The sequence below is a fragment of the Calliphora vicina genome, chromosome 5 (genome assembly GCF_958450345.1).
Source record: "Calliphora vicina chromosome 5, idCalVici1.1, whole genome shotgun sequence".
Taxonomy (NCBI): domain Eukaryota; kingdom Metazoa; phylum Arthropoda; class Insecta; order Diptera; family Calliphoridae; genus Calliphora; species Calliphora vicina.
In genome coordinates, this window is record NC_088784.1 from 110,481,040 (window position 1) to 110,494,678 (window position 13,639).

Sequence of the window (13,639 nt, forward strand, 5' to 3'; positions counted from 1 at the left end):
AGATTTTTCATATAAAAATCGAAATTTGTTGGGAAATATGAGTGATCACAGATTATTGTCCTTTTTCATCTAGGACCTCTTATTAACGTTCTATGAGTGATTTTAGATTTTTCATATAAAAATCGATATTTGATAGGAAATATGTGTGATCACAGATTATTGTCCTTTTTCATATAGGACCTCTTATAAACGATCTATGAGTGATTTTAGATTTTTCATATAAAATCCGAAATTTGGTGGGAAATATGAGGATCACATCGATATGAGGATTTCATCGATATTTTGATCACAGATTATTGTTGTTTTTCTTCTAGGACCTCTTATTAACGAAATATTAATGATTTTAGATTTTTCATATAAAAATCGATATTTGGTGGAAATATGAGTGATCACAGATTATTACCCTTTTTCTTCTAGGACCTCTTGTTAACGATTGGAAGCAAATATGAGTGATCTCAGATTATTGTAATTTTTCTTGTAGGACCTCTGTGTGATTTCAACTATAAATAAATTTTAAAATAAAAATGCATATTTTTTAAATTTTTGGTTAATTTTTATTTATATACTATGGGTGTTAGCTTAATTACAATAAAAAAAAACAAAATAATAATAAAATAGAAATCTTAAAAATAATAAATAATAAAGCTGCATTTAGAAAAGTGGAATAATTTGAATATTTTCAAGGTTACTTATTTAAATGCTTGTGTGAATACATAAAATTTCTTTCAAGAATACTTAAGAAAGTTGTATGTATTAAGAAACAAAAATATTTCGAGTGGAAGCAGGTACATAATAATAGCATAGATAAATATTCATAGAGCGGAAACTAGAAAAAAACTCAAACAAAACAATTATTGAAAATAATCACATGTACGAGTGTTGTTATTGTTTTCATATAATTTTTTTTACTGAGTTAGGTCTTTGATAGGAGAGTTTCTGATCTATGTGTATTCATCTATGAATAATAGTTTAAATAGAAAAAACAAACAAAAAATAATATTTGTGATGTGGGGTTTTTGAAAGTACATATTCTTCATATAATAAAAACAATTGTAGAGTCATAGAGCAGCAACTCGATATACCACAAAAATAAAGTTTTGAGGAAAATGACTGCAAAGTTTTAAAAATTTTGGCTTATACAGTTACTGCAGCAAGCTCATCTATTAAAACTAAGATCTTATAAATAAAATGTTAAAATTAATATTGGTATTTTTATGCCTTTGTATTTTGTTTTTCGTTTTTAACTAACAACTAATTTTAATTGATTTTTGTTTTAAGTCTACACTTTTGGGTAAAACGACATAAAAGTAGGGAAATATTTTGAACCACATTTGGACACATATGAATCGATCAATAACATTATTTTCAATACATATTTTAATTTTGTTTTTGGACAAACTACAAACAAATATTTAACTACCATTTATAGTATATAGATTAGACATATTTACATATAACTTATAATTAATTTAGATAATTAACATACACATTTAAGTTATTTCGAGTTTGGAGAGATTGTAGTTTTTTTATGTTTCAGTAATGCAAATCAATGTACAATTGAATGCACTTTGTATGTGTGTGTTTGTTTTTATATATATATATATTTTTTAAATATGTATATTTTATGATTTAATTCAGATGAGATTCTACTAAAAGTTGTTGTATTTTTTTTCTTTTTGCTTCTGCATTTAATATGTACATTTAGTAATTGATTGAGTTTCAAAGGCAGCTTAAAAAATAATTTGACTTGTTAATAATTGCATTTGTTCTCCATCTATTTTAAATATTTGTAATAAGTTTTTTTTTTAGTTTTTGTTTGCACCTGGCATTTTTAACGGAAGATAATGTGTGCGCTTTTTAAATTGCTTTATTTATTAGTTTTGTTGTTTGTATTCTAGATAGATGATGTACGTACGTGATTTTTATTTTCTTTTTGTAGAAGTAGTAGTTTTTGTGTTTGACTTTGAACACATTGAATGTAAATTCGTTGCTTTTGGAAGTAACTGGAATTTATCTATCTGGAAACAGTGATTCATAGCTGGGTGGTAAATCTTTTGGCGTTTCTTCACCCTGTTGTTGTTGATGGTTCATTTCTAAACTATGAACGGGTACAGTTGAAGCACTACCAAATGATGGAGCCGCAGGTAATTCTATAACAGGAACTTCCTAAAAAAATAATTAATCATAGAAATTGGTTAAATTTAAAGGCATACGAGAATAACATCAAAGGTCTTTGTTTACTTAATTTACACCTTTTTTAGGGCACCTTTTTTCATTTTCACAAAAATCAACTTGTAGCAGACCTCTGAATGTTTTTCTAGATTTTTTATTGCTATTGAAATTTACCGAAGTATCTATAATTACCGATACCACTAAAATATTACTACCGAAATAAACGAAAATACCTTTTGAACTATGAACTAAAATTATCTAAACGTCCACACTGAAATTACCAAAATTTGTATGTTGTTTTTCAAGTTTTTTTTATACTCCTTCTGACAGTAATTTTTTCGTTATTTCGAAAATTTCCTTTTGGGACCACTGCATTAGCTAGTAGTATTCTGTTTATTGGCTTTGCTGAAGCTTGTTGACATACAAATTTTATTGTTATTTATCCGTGTTTTATTATACTTTAACCTGATTTCCGTAAATACCAAATTTGATATTTAAATATTCCTGCAGACCAAACCTTAATTGTAGGTCGTTTAAAATCAAAAAGAGCGATTGAATTAGTACCTAGTTCATTTTTGAACTATAAACTAAAAGCTCAAGTCTAGTTACCACGAAGTGTCGCTTACGCATTTATTCGATTCAAGAAATCAACAACACCTTGTTTTTTGGGAAAGGTGTTGTCAAAAATTAAGCCAGACTTTGAAATAACAAAGGAATAAAAGAGCCGAAAATTTTGCTGAACGTTCGAAAAAGCAAACTCTGTGCAGTTGTTGCGCAGTAGCAAAGCATCTGCAACACCTGATCACGTATCAGCAACAAAACTTAGCATAACTGCGGCACTGATGCACAAATTTACTGCGTTTACGAACGTACCCTCTTTGTATCGACCATAGTTGGGGGTAGTGCACTAATTTTTAACTATCACTAATAGTTAGTGGTAGTGTAAAATAATTCACTAATTTTTTTAATGTTTAGTGATGAGTTGAAAAATATAAGACTCACTCAATAATAGTGATAGTGTAGTTAACATTTTTTAACTAATAATATTTTGAAAATAGTTAAAATTGTTTTTTTTTGCAGCCTAATGAAATAATTTTTTCTACACTAAAATTTTTAGTTAAAAAAATATTCCTGCACTATTTTTTTCAACAAAGAAATGTTTTACTCTATTCACAGTTTAAGTTAATATATTTAAGGAAAAAACGTAAAAGCGGTATATAAATACACACATTACAATAAAAAGAAAAATAAGCAATTACACAGAAAATAATTAGCGATTATTGGCTTTAAGTAAAACAAGCTTTTCGAAATACGAATCACTTAATTTATTTCTCCGAGGAGAATCCACCATTCCACTAAAAGAAAATAAACGCTCTACTGGAGCAGAGTAGCCAAAGGCGTGTTAAATTTAAAACAACATTTGCCTTATTATTGGATATTTTTTGAGACTGCAAATATCAGTGTCCGAGCTTAAAAGGAACGCACGTATTTCACTTTCTATGCCATCTTTCTGCACAAAGGTTGAAGGTCCTAATATTGAAGATGTTAATAAATAAGTAATTTCTTCAATAACTTTTTCACTTACTGTCAATTTCCCCAAAATCTAAGAATCCTACATTATCAGTGTTTTTTGTGTTATTTTTTCTTCGGATGCTGAAAAACACTTTGAAGCTTGCTCAACAAACATCTGTATATTTAATATTCTAGTTTAAACTGGAATAACTTCATGATAACTAATTTTGAATATATTAGTGCAAAGAAAATTATTGAAGCTTTTTTTTTAGTTATTGTTAAATTTTTTAACTATTTATAAGCTTCACTACCACTAAAGCTGATGAAAATTAGTTAAAATTATATTTTTTTAAATAATATTTAGTGCTAGTGAAATGTTGATTGCACTCAACATTTAGTGCACTACCCCCAACTCTGGTCTCGATTATGGACTTTTTTAAAAAAAAATTGCGAAATATTTTTAATTGTCGAATTAACGATTTTTATTGTAAAATATGTGAATTTTTTTAAAATTTTGGATTTTAAAAAGTCATGATTTTTTCTAAAATTTTTGATTTAAAAAAAAGTTTTTTGTAAAATTTCCTAATTAGATTTTTTTGTTAGCTAAATTGATGATATTTTTTTTTAAATTGTCGAATTTTTGTAAAATTGGAAATTTTAAATTCAATGACATATTATTTAAGCGTTGATTTACATCAAGTGAATTTTTGCCATTCAAATTCGCAAATAAAAGTTATACTTGACCTTTACGAAATAAATTATAAATAACTCTTTCTTTTCTGTTTCTCTTAAACATTAACTTAAAAATCAATCTCAGTGATATAATAAAAAAAAAACACAATTTTTAAATGGTAAAGGCTGTCAATTTACCACTGAAATTAAAGTAGATTCGTTATTTTCGCTGTATATTTTACAGAAATCATTCTTGTACATTCTCTATAAACTAAAGAACGATATGATAGCGAGAATGTTATCCCTTATAGGCCGATTATAATTTTATATAATATTCTTGACAACGATATTGATGTAATATTGCTATTTTAAATAATTTGTTTTGAAAACAATTATCACATATAAATTATACTCATAATGATTTCAAAAATTTAAAAAATGTTCAATAATTGAGTTTATTGAAAACTATTAAAATTTAATTTAATCACATTATTTCCTTAACGGACAATAGGTAAATCGTTACGAAAAATGATAACCAGCTTTAAAATTATTTAAAGTATAATTGAATATTCAATACTATGTTTTTTGTGTTATGACTCTATTGTCGTAAATGAACGATTTGTACCAAATGCAGACCATTTCAGGAAAATCTGTTGGACATTTCTAAAAAATTTTAATTGATTCCCAATTTTTTTTTTTACAAAAATTGTCGAATGTTTCTTGAAAAACTTTTACTATTCCCTAAAACTAAACTTACCCTTTGTCCACTACTTCTATGTTGATGTGAACGTTGGCGACGTTGACGATTTGTCACAGCTGATGCTTCGTGTGCATGCTGTTGCACCGTTATACAATTCCAGTATTTCCAACAGATCCAAATGCAAAATCCTACGCCCAACATTGTAAATATCAGTGACGTTATGGCCGATATGGCGACATTTGTTGTGTCAATCTCTTCCAAAGTGATGGCATCATGAAAACAAGACACCTCATCACGACATGGATACATGCAGTTGGTAACGTTGTCACGTACAAAATAACGTGATATACATGTATATGGATTTGTGGGTTCACATAGGAAATCTCCCGTATATTTACATTCCGAATGAGCCGTCATCACCATACGCAACTCCAGGGGCTCCGTTATCATTCTCTTTTTATCGATATGTATTAGTACGCTTACATCTTTATTACGTTGATCGAATATCAAACGTCCAGCCGGCCCATCTATGGAGATATCATTGCAAATACGCTCACTCGGTGAACGGTTGCCATTGCGAAACTGTATATAGTCCAAGCATTCATTTTTCACAGGATCATGGCGAAATTTCAAACGTGTTATTACTGTGTATATGCCACGGGGAGGACGATTTGGCTCCTCACTGTTCACTTTAAATTCACAATCATAGCGTATTTTGTTGGAGGAATAATATCCTGGCATGGTAGTGTTCCACACCTGTGTTATAATAGCTGCCGAATCACGATCTTCTTTCAATGTCATTGACGAACCCTGGAAATATTTAAAGATACGATCTGCACACAAATTATCTTCCAGTCGTACTGTAAACAATGTAAATGAAAAATTGTATAGAATTAATTGCATGTACGCATTAAAAACAAGTTTTTTTCAGCTTAATTTTAGTTTACATTTCTGCAGAATGTATTATTAGTGTAAGTAGAAACTTACTATTTCTGTAGCCATAGCTTAGCAGCCAACACGAATTTAATAATAAAGCAAATAAATAGTAGCTGCAAAATCTGAATTTATTCATTATTATTATTATGCTGCCATTTACTATTTGTACAGGTGCAAAGTTTGGAGAAAAAATTTCACAGAAAAAAATATTTCACAAAAGAAAAAGTTTTTTTAGAATCATTTTTTTTAGAGATGACAAACACTACAATTATCGAAAATAAACAATAATACCAGACTAGCGATTTCACAGGAAAACGCTGACAATGAACAAATAAAAGTTGCCATATCGTTGATAATAAGTACGTTATAAAACAAATTTAAATAACTATAATTGATATGAACTACATACAGTTTCTCTCTATATTATACTATTATTATTTTTCCAATTCCAAAGATAAAACAAATGGACTCTAAAATAAAAATATATCCTCGGAATTTAAATTCAATTATTCTCATATTAAAAAATTAAACAAAAAATAAAAAAAGATAAAAACATATTTTATTATAAACATAACTAGCTATAGCTATTAAATTTTATTAATTACATATATTTTACACCCACCAAACCAATTACTAATTAAATATACTTTAAATAATGCCTTCAATAAGGTTTTAGTTACATATATTTCTAAACATTGCTTTGCTACCATTTAACATTTTCAAACCTTAACTTTGACAGCCCTCTTATTACGACTGACTTTCTTTGCTTTTTAAGCCGTTGACCATTGATAAATGTTTATTCAATTAACACATTCTTTTGTGGCAAAAGTTATAAAACTACCATGCAATTGTATCACAAATAGTTAATCGTTAAACTTTGTTATGGTAGCATTCATATTTATTTCAATTCGAGTTTGCGGAAAAGTGCAGTGATTATAAAGTGCTCAATTTTAAACGTTAAAAATGAAGGGTTTCACAATGATTTTAGTATTAAGTATTTGTATAATTTGTGTCTATAGTTCTAAAGCCTACAATAATTTTGCGGAAAATTCTACTGCCATAGATACGAGCTTACATGATGTGGAAAGTAGACGACGTAAAACAGGACACTATTTCTTATGTAAGTACATACGTGTTTCGAAAATGTGTACATTTGACGAATTCCAATTGCACGTTGTTTTTCCAAAAATTTTCATTCACCAAAAATTATTTTTAATCTTTAAAGTATCATACCTTGGTTTTATTAAAATAATTTGAATTTCTCTTTGGATAATTGTATAATAATTAGAGTACTTTTTACTATTCATAAATTACATCATCACGATGATTTGTTTACAAAGACTTCATTTAGTCATTATTATTAACACTTTTCACTTTTCAATAATTACACCAACAAATTCGTGCAACTAAAATTAAATATTTAAATTATGTAGAAGCTAGTGAACATTTGTCTAAATAAACTGACTAAGAAAATGTTAATGAAAAACAGACAATATGTGTAACAAATTTTATTAAATTACAAATCCGAAACGTAATATTATTAACGTTCTTTTGAAATGACTTTTACTTTTGAAATTTTTTCAGACCCATTCCATGGTTGGTATGCTTTATCGTGGATTTATTGGATTAAAGTAAAGCTGATTGTTGTAGCATTCTTTGTGGGCACTGCTTTTATATGGGCCATACAATATTTTGGAAAATACTATCAAAATTGTCCAAGTGGCGGCCACATACACTATGGGTAAGAGCAATAAAATTGATTTACAAATTAAGCTTTTAAAAAAACTAAACTGACTTCTGTTTTAATTTTGTTACAGACATTATAGATCTATGGAAGATCCTGGAATACTAAAATTTTTGCAAAATCTCAACTGATTATACTCTATTATAAGTTCATTTTAACAAATAAGTTTCCTCTTAGAAAGTAGTTAAATACTGTGTATTTTTATTTAATTAAACATACACAAATGTATGTTTAAACATTTTTCTATTTATTTATTTATTTTAAATTAATTTTTCGATTTGTAAAATGTTTTTTAAATATTTTTAAACATAAAGAAAAAATACCCACGAAACACAAATTGTTTTATTAATAAAGCTAAAAAATCAATTAATTACAAATCTCTCGAATATCAAGAGATTATATTTTTAAATTTGTTAAGTTAAATTCATTTTCTTTTTAGATTTTTTTAGTCTTTTTCTTTTTAATGTTATTGATTTGCTCGGCCATTTGTTCGATTTCCTTTTGATTGATCGGTTCGACCTTTCTGACATTGTTTTTGGCTTGGTTTTTCTGCTTCTGAGCGAAATCATCGGCAATAGCACTGATCTTCGACCAAACGAAATCTAGAAAACCCACGGCGATGTCCTGCTTGAAAAACGCTATAGAAACCAAAGCCAATAGAATCAAGGCGGATATTGAATTTTGATTAAGATCCGTTTCATATGATTTTACATCGGGCGTAAAATCTAGTTCAACGAAAACCGAACCAGTATCAGCCACAAACTGTTGGGAGGGAACAGTGTATGAGTAGGTCTTGTCCGACAACGAAGATCGCAATTCCACAATATAGGTTTTGCCATCCAAAGGTATGCGTGGCAAAAATACCATAATTCCAGGATTAGAACGTGCCTTGGGATTGAGTGGGGTTTCCAAGCGCTGAGAATAAACAGGCGAATCGTATGAGCCCTTACGATACATTACCAATCTTAAAGTTTTGTAGAAATCATTAGAGGCTGCGGTAATACGAGCTGTTACATCGACAATTTTTAAAGGAGAAATTGCCAAGAAATTCACATTTTGAACATCTTGAGTGGCAATTTCTACAATGCGTTGCACTGGTATGGAACGATCAACATTATTTCCTGAAACGCCTGCATCCTTGACGCGTACGGTATATTCACAACCTGGATTTAAGCCTCTCAAACGATATTTGCCATTATTTTCTGTAATTGCCTCCTCTTGGTGGTGAGAGCATTTTTCACTTGCTGTAGCTTCGATATTGACCTGGGCAAAAGGTTCACCATTTAGGGAAGTAACAGTGCCAAAAACGGAATATGCCACACGTTTGCCACTATAATAAAAATATAATAATAATTTTAATGGCGAATGTCAACATTTTTTTAGTAAAATAACTTTTTATCACTTTTTTTATACCCTTCACCATGATTGATGAGATAAATAATATATAAGTTTGTAATTTTCACATTTTTGTATTTGCGACCCCATACATTATATATGTATATTATGGATCGGTATAGATAGCGGAGTCTGTTTGTATGATGAAATCAACTTTCCAAAGCCCCCAAATAACTTTGCTGCTATTTAAAATCGAGAATATCTTCCCACAAATATATCCAAGATTGGTTTTAATATGTATCTTAAAGTTTACTTTGGTGAAGGGTATATAAGATTCGGCCCAGCCGAATTTAGCACTTTTACTTGTTTTTATCACAGATTGCAAACAATTTTAAGAATTCAATTATTGAGGTGAATGTATAAACAGTAGATACGATGTAACACTCTTACATGTTAACATTTCAACTTACATCATTTCGATTTCGAAAGTTTCGCCATCCTTCAAGTCGACCATTTTTGAATTTGGCTCAAATTTAAATTCTTTTAACATAGGTCTTAAGAAATACTGAGAGGGCGATAATGAGTGGAAGTTTATCGAACCATCATCGGAGGTGATTAAATTTTTACGATAACTTTCCGAGCCACTCAAAGACACCAAAACACCACTTAAATCTTTGCCTGTTTCATCTTTAACTTTAACAATGATCTCGCATAGTTTGTGGACACTAAAGGAATTTGATGAAGGATTATAGTCTGAGAATACATATGATTCTTTTTCGCCTTTAAGTTCGTAATACAATTTATCGTTAATAGGACCGAATTTAAATTCACCACTAACAGAAGTGACACTGGTCTCGGAAGTCAATTCAGGGTTTTTGGGAAATGATAAAGTGATCTTGGCATCTTTAATGGCAGGCACAACTTTACCGCGCAAAATTAAACCTTTAGAGGCGATGAAATTAAAGGCCACATCAACACAATCGTTGGTGCCAACAATTTCCTTAGTAGATGGCTCGAAGAGTAAAATATCACTTTTAGGTGTAATGCGTAATACTTCTTCAGGTTTCAGATGTGTCTCAAAACGGTAGGCATATTTGCCATCTACTTTGTGCGATTCAGAAGCAGGTGTAACAAGTTGTTTGCCCAAAGTGGTAGATTCAATTGAAAGCTGTAAAGAATCCACACTTGGATCGGGTGATAATACACGGACACCCACTTTATGCGCCTTGGCATTTATGATGATAGGATTAGTGTTAGATGTATCGAAAGTTGAGGGCAATTCCTCGTCGTTATATAAATGACAGCCTTCTAACTTGATCGAATATGAGCCGAATTTCGGTACGCAGAATGTATTAACTCCAGAAAGTAGTTTAAACGATTCCGAGCTGCTGGCAGAACTATGGGAATATTTCATCTGCAATAAGGAGAAAATCGTAGAAATATAACAAATATTTTGTTTTTAAAATAAGAAACCACTTACTATAACTCTATGACTTGAAATAATGTTGACTTCATAACCGTGTTGTACAAAATCGGGGGCGGTTTCAGAGACAGAAGCCACATTGATAAGCACACGCGTGGAATCGAAGCACAAATTAGATTGGGGCACAGTAATTTCATATGGTCCGGGTAAAACATTTTTAAAGCTGTATTTTCCTCCTATATATATATACATTTTTAATTTCAATTATGTAACTGGTTCCTTAAAAAAAATTACCTTCTGCTGTGGTTGTTTGTTTCTGACCAGTCAATTGGCCATTAGCGTCCAAGTTGTGTAAAGTAACTTCAGTGTTAAGGCAAGCAGCTACGGGAGCGTCTGGTAAACAATGTAATTTGCCTTGTAAGGTAGCTCTGAGTTGTGAAAATACTATATCCTTTAAAGGTTGAGAGTTAACTTCGATCGCTTGTTGTACGGGGAAGAATTGTACACCATTTGACTTGTCACTGTCGGTAGTCAAAACTTCAATGCTAAATTTGCCGCTAGGTAAATAGGCACACCATACTCCTGATTCAGCATTGGTATTGGCGGTGGTGTGGAACGTAGAACCATGTTTAGTTATACCAACTTTGTATGATTTTTTGGCGACTACTTTGCCGCAAACTTCATACGCTGAAGGTGTTACAGCTGGCAATGATGGTACTGTCAGTTGCAGTTTAACTCGTTGTTCGACAAATTCATATTTGTCAGCTTCTACTTGTAGAGCGAATGTACCAGCATTAACATTGTCCAACACAAATGAACCCTGCTTATCCGTAACAACCTCTTTATGACCATTTAATTTCACAATAGCCTTAGCTATGGGAGAACCTTGAGGTCCATCCAATACTTGACCCGTAACGCTAAAACCACTTATCTATTAAAGTTAAGTTTAAGAGAAATAAATATAATAATATTCCAGGTTTCCATTTATCATCGAAATATTACCTTAAATTCCTGTTTAAGCTCTAGAGTATCTTTGCCAACTTCAAATTCAACATGCAAGGGTTTGATATTTAATTTTAAATTAGCATCTTCAATGACCGGTTGTACCAAATACTTTCCGGGAGCTACATCTTTGAACATATAATCTCCATTTTTGTCAACTTGAGCATAACAGGAGGGAGCAGCTTCGTAGCTGGATACAGTGTTGGTAACAGTGGTTTTAAGATCTTTTTTGCTACATCTCAAAGGCTTCGAATTCTTAAATAAGAAAATATAATCGAAATTTAATTTGAAGAATTAATTCCTTCCATTTCTCTACTTACCGATTTGCTTTCAAACAAAGCTATACCCACACCCGAGTTCAATTGTCCGGATGTTTCAAAACGTCCAGTAACATCAAATCCAGACACAACTAAGGAATTCTCTGGCAAAACGGTGTTACCACCTTCAACTAGGACAGTATATTCGTCCTTTTCGAAATACCATTGGGCATGTGTCGCTTTAACAATATATTTGCCCGGTATTATAGGTGTAAACGAAAATATACCATTAACATCGGTCACGGTGTGCCTAACATCTTTGCCATCTTCAGATTTTAATTCGACCTTAACGCCTTTTGCACCACCATTTCCTAAAGCCACTTTACCAGTGATACCAAAGCCTTTGAATACAAAGTTCACATCTTTTCCCAGACTGCAAATGTCAGATTGGCCATTGAAATTCAATTTCACCTCTTCGGGCTCAAAACTCCAACCGGGAGGTGGCGAAATTTTTAACAAATATTCACCCTTGTCATAAATAGGCAAAAAATAATAACCATTTGAGGGTGAACAATCGGTTTTATCTTTCAAAGCTCCTTGCTTCGTTAATCTATAATAAATGTTAGATTATGACAATGTTGTTTAAGATAAAGCCGCTAAATCTAGGTTATTGTCTCATGCTGTCGTCACGCCTTAATACATTGAGACACTTTGGTTTTTTATCTTTAACTTTTACAGGTAAAGTCAAAAAGCGGACTAACTGGCTAAAATTTTGTGATCATCTTTATCTTGTTTTAACTAATACTTACAATTTCACTTCAACTTTGGAGAAATCTATATCGGCATGGCTTTTTATAAAACCACCACATCCTATTACTTCATTTAATTGTACATTTTCAATTAAAGTTAATAATTTAATTAATAAAACTACGAATACATTCCCGAGAACCCTCATTTTTGCTGCCAACTAATGAAAAATTAACCGGAGAATGATGCCACATCAATGAAAGGTTTTGACGGTCAAATGACAATTCAAAATGTGAACATCTGACACAAATGGGCTACCATACTGATTACAGACCTACCGAATATTGTTTATTGTGAAACGGCTCACACGCTCACGCTTGTGTATTTCTTATGGGAATAATGATTGGTTTGAAGACCCAATAACAGTTATTTTTGAATTTTTAAAGAAAAAAGCAAGTACAAGAAAATATCAGAGAACGACACAATGGTATAATTGATGTTGCAACGTCAATTATACCATTGTGTTCGTTTTGAACTAGATTTTTATAAAATGTATGCATTTTAAATTTTTGATTTTTATTTTCTCGAGCAGAAATAACAGTTAATTTTTTATTTTAATTTTTTCGAGTTTATTGAGTATTGGAATAATAAGAAATTTGTTCTTCCGTTGTTACGGAATCTCGTCTTGATTGTACCCGCTATGTAAGTATGTGTCGAGGTCGTTTTCAGCATTAAGATTGATTCTTGGTAATTGGAGGTACAATTTATCTGAAGAGAATTTGGAGGCAATTATGATTTTAAAACGTAATTCTAAAGTCTAAATTTAGGTATGTATGTTTATGAATTAGAAGCAAATTTTATAATTTCTTTAAAAAATATGTAATATATTAAAAACATATAAATCATTTCATCTTTTTAAGACAAAAGGCTAACTCACGAACATGCATGATATATTAAATAAAGGGTATGGTTCCGCTTGTTTTATTTATTATTTATTTTATAACAGAGCCATACGTCAAATATTAGGAAAAATAAGGTGTTGATGTTCCCCACTAAAATTAAAGTTTCTTATGTTTGAGACCATTTCTCAATACTGTTGTACTGGGTTGTGTATTTGGTGGGCTGAATCAAATACTCCT

At 30.6% G+C, this 13,639-nt stretch overlaps 2 protein-coding genes across 2 annotated transcripts; both read right to left on the reverse strand.

Moving 5' to 3' along the window:
- Positions 1–531: 531 nt before the first annotated feature.
- LOC135960840 (uncharacterized) lies at positions 532–6,201 on the reverse strand. Its single transcript, XM_065512238.1, has 3 exons — positions 6,044–6,201; positions 5,114–5,916; positions 532–2,166 (listed from the first exon to the last, which is right to left on the reverse strand). The coding sequence occupies exons 1-3, from the start codon at positions 6,126–6,128 to the stop codon at positions 2,011–2,013; spliced, it is 1,044 nt and encodes a 347-aa protein (XP_065368310.1). The 5' UTR covers positions 6,129–6,201; the 3' UTR covers positions 532–2,010.
- A 1,733-nt stretch (positions 6,202–7,934) lies between these two features.
- LOC135959978 (BOS complex subunit NOMO1) lies at positions 7,935–12,726 on the reverse strand. The gene is made up of 7 exons (XM_065511143.1): positions 12,563–12,726; positions 11,817–12,363; positions 11,497–11,751; positions 10,789–11,425; positions 10,552–10,730; positions 9,542–10,485; positions 7,935–9,066 (listed from the first exon to the last, which is right to left on the reverse strand). The coding sequence occupies exons 1-7, from the start codon at positions 12,706–12,708 to the stop codon at positions 8,172–8,174; spliced, it is 3,603 nt and encodes a 1,200-aa protein (XP_065367215.1). The 5' UTR covers positions 12,709–12,726; the 3' UTR covers positions 7,935–8,171.
- Positions 12,727–13,639: the final 913 nt, after the last annotated feature.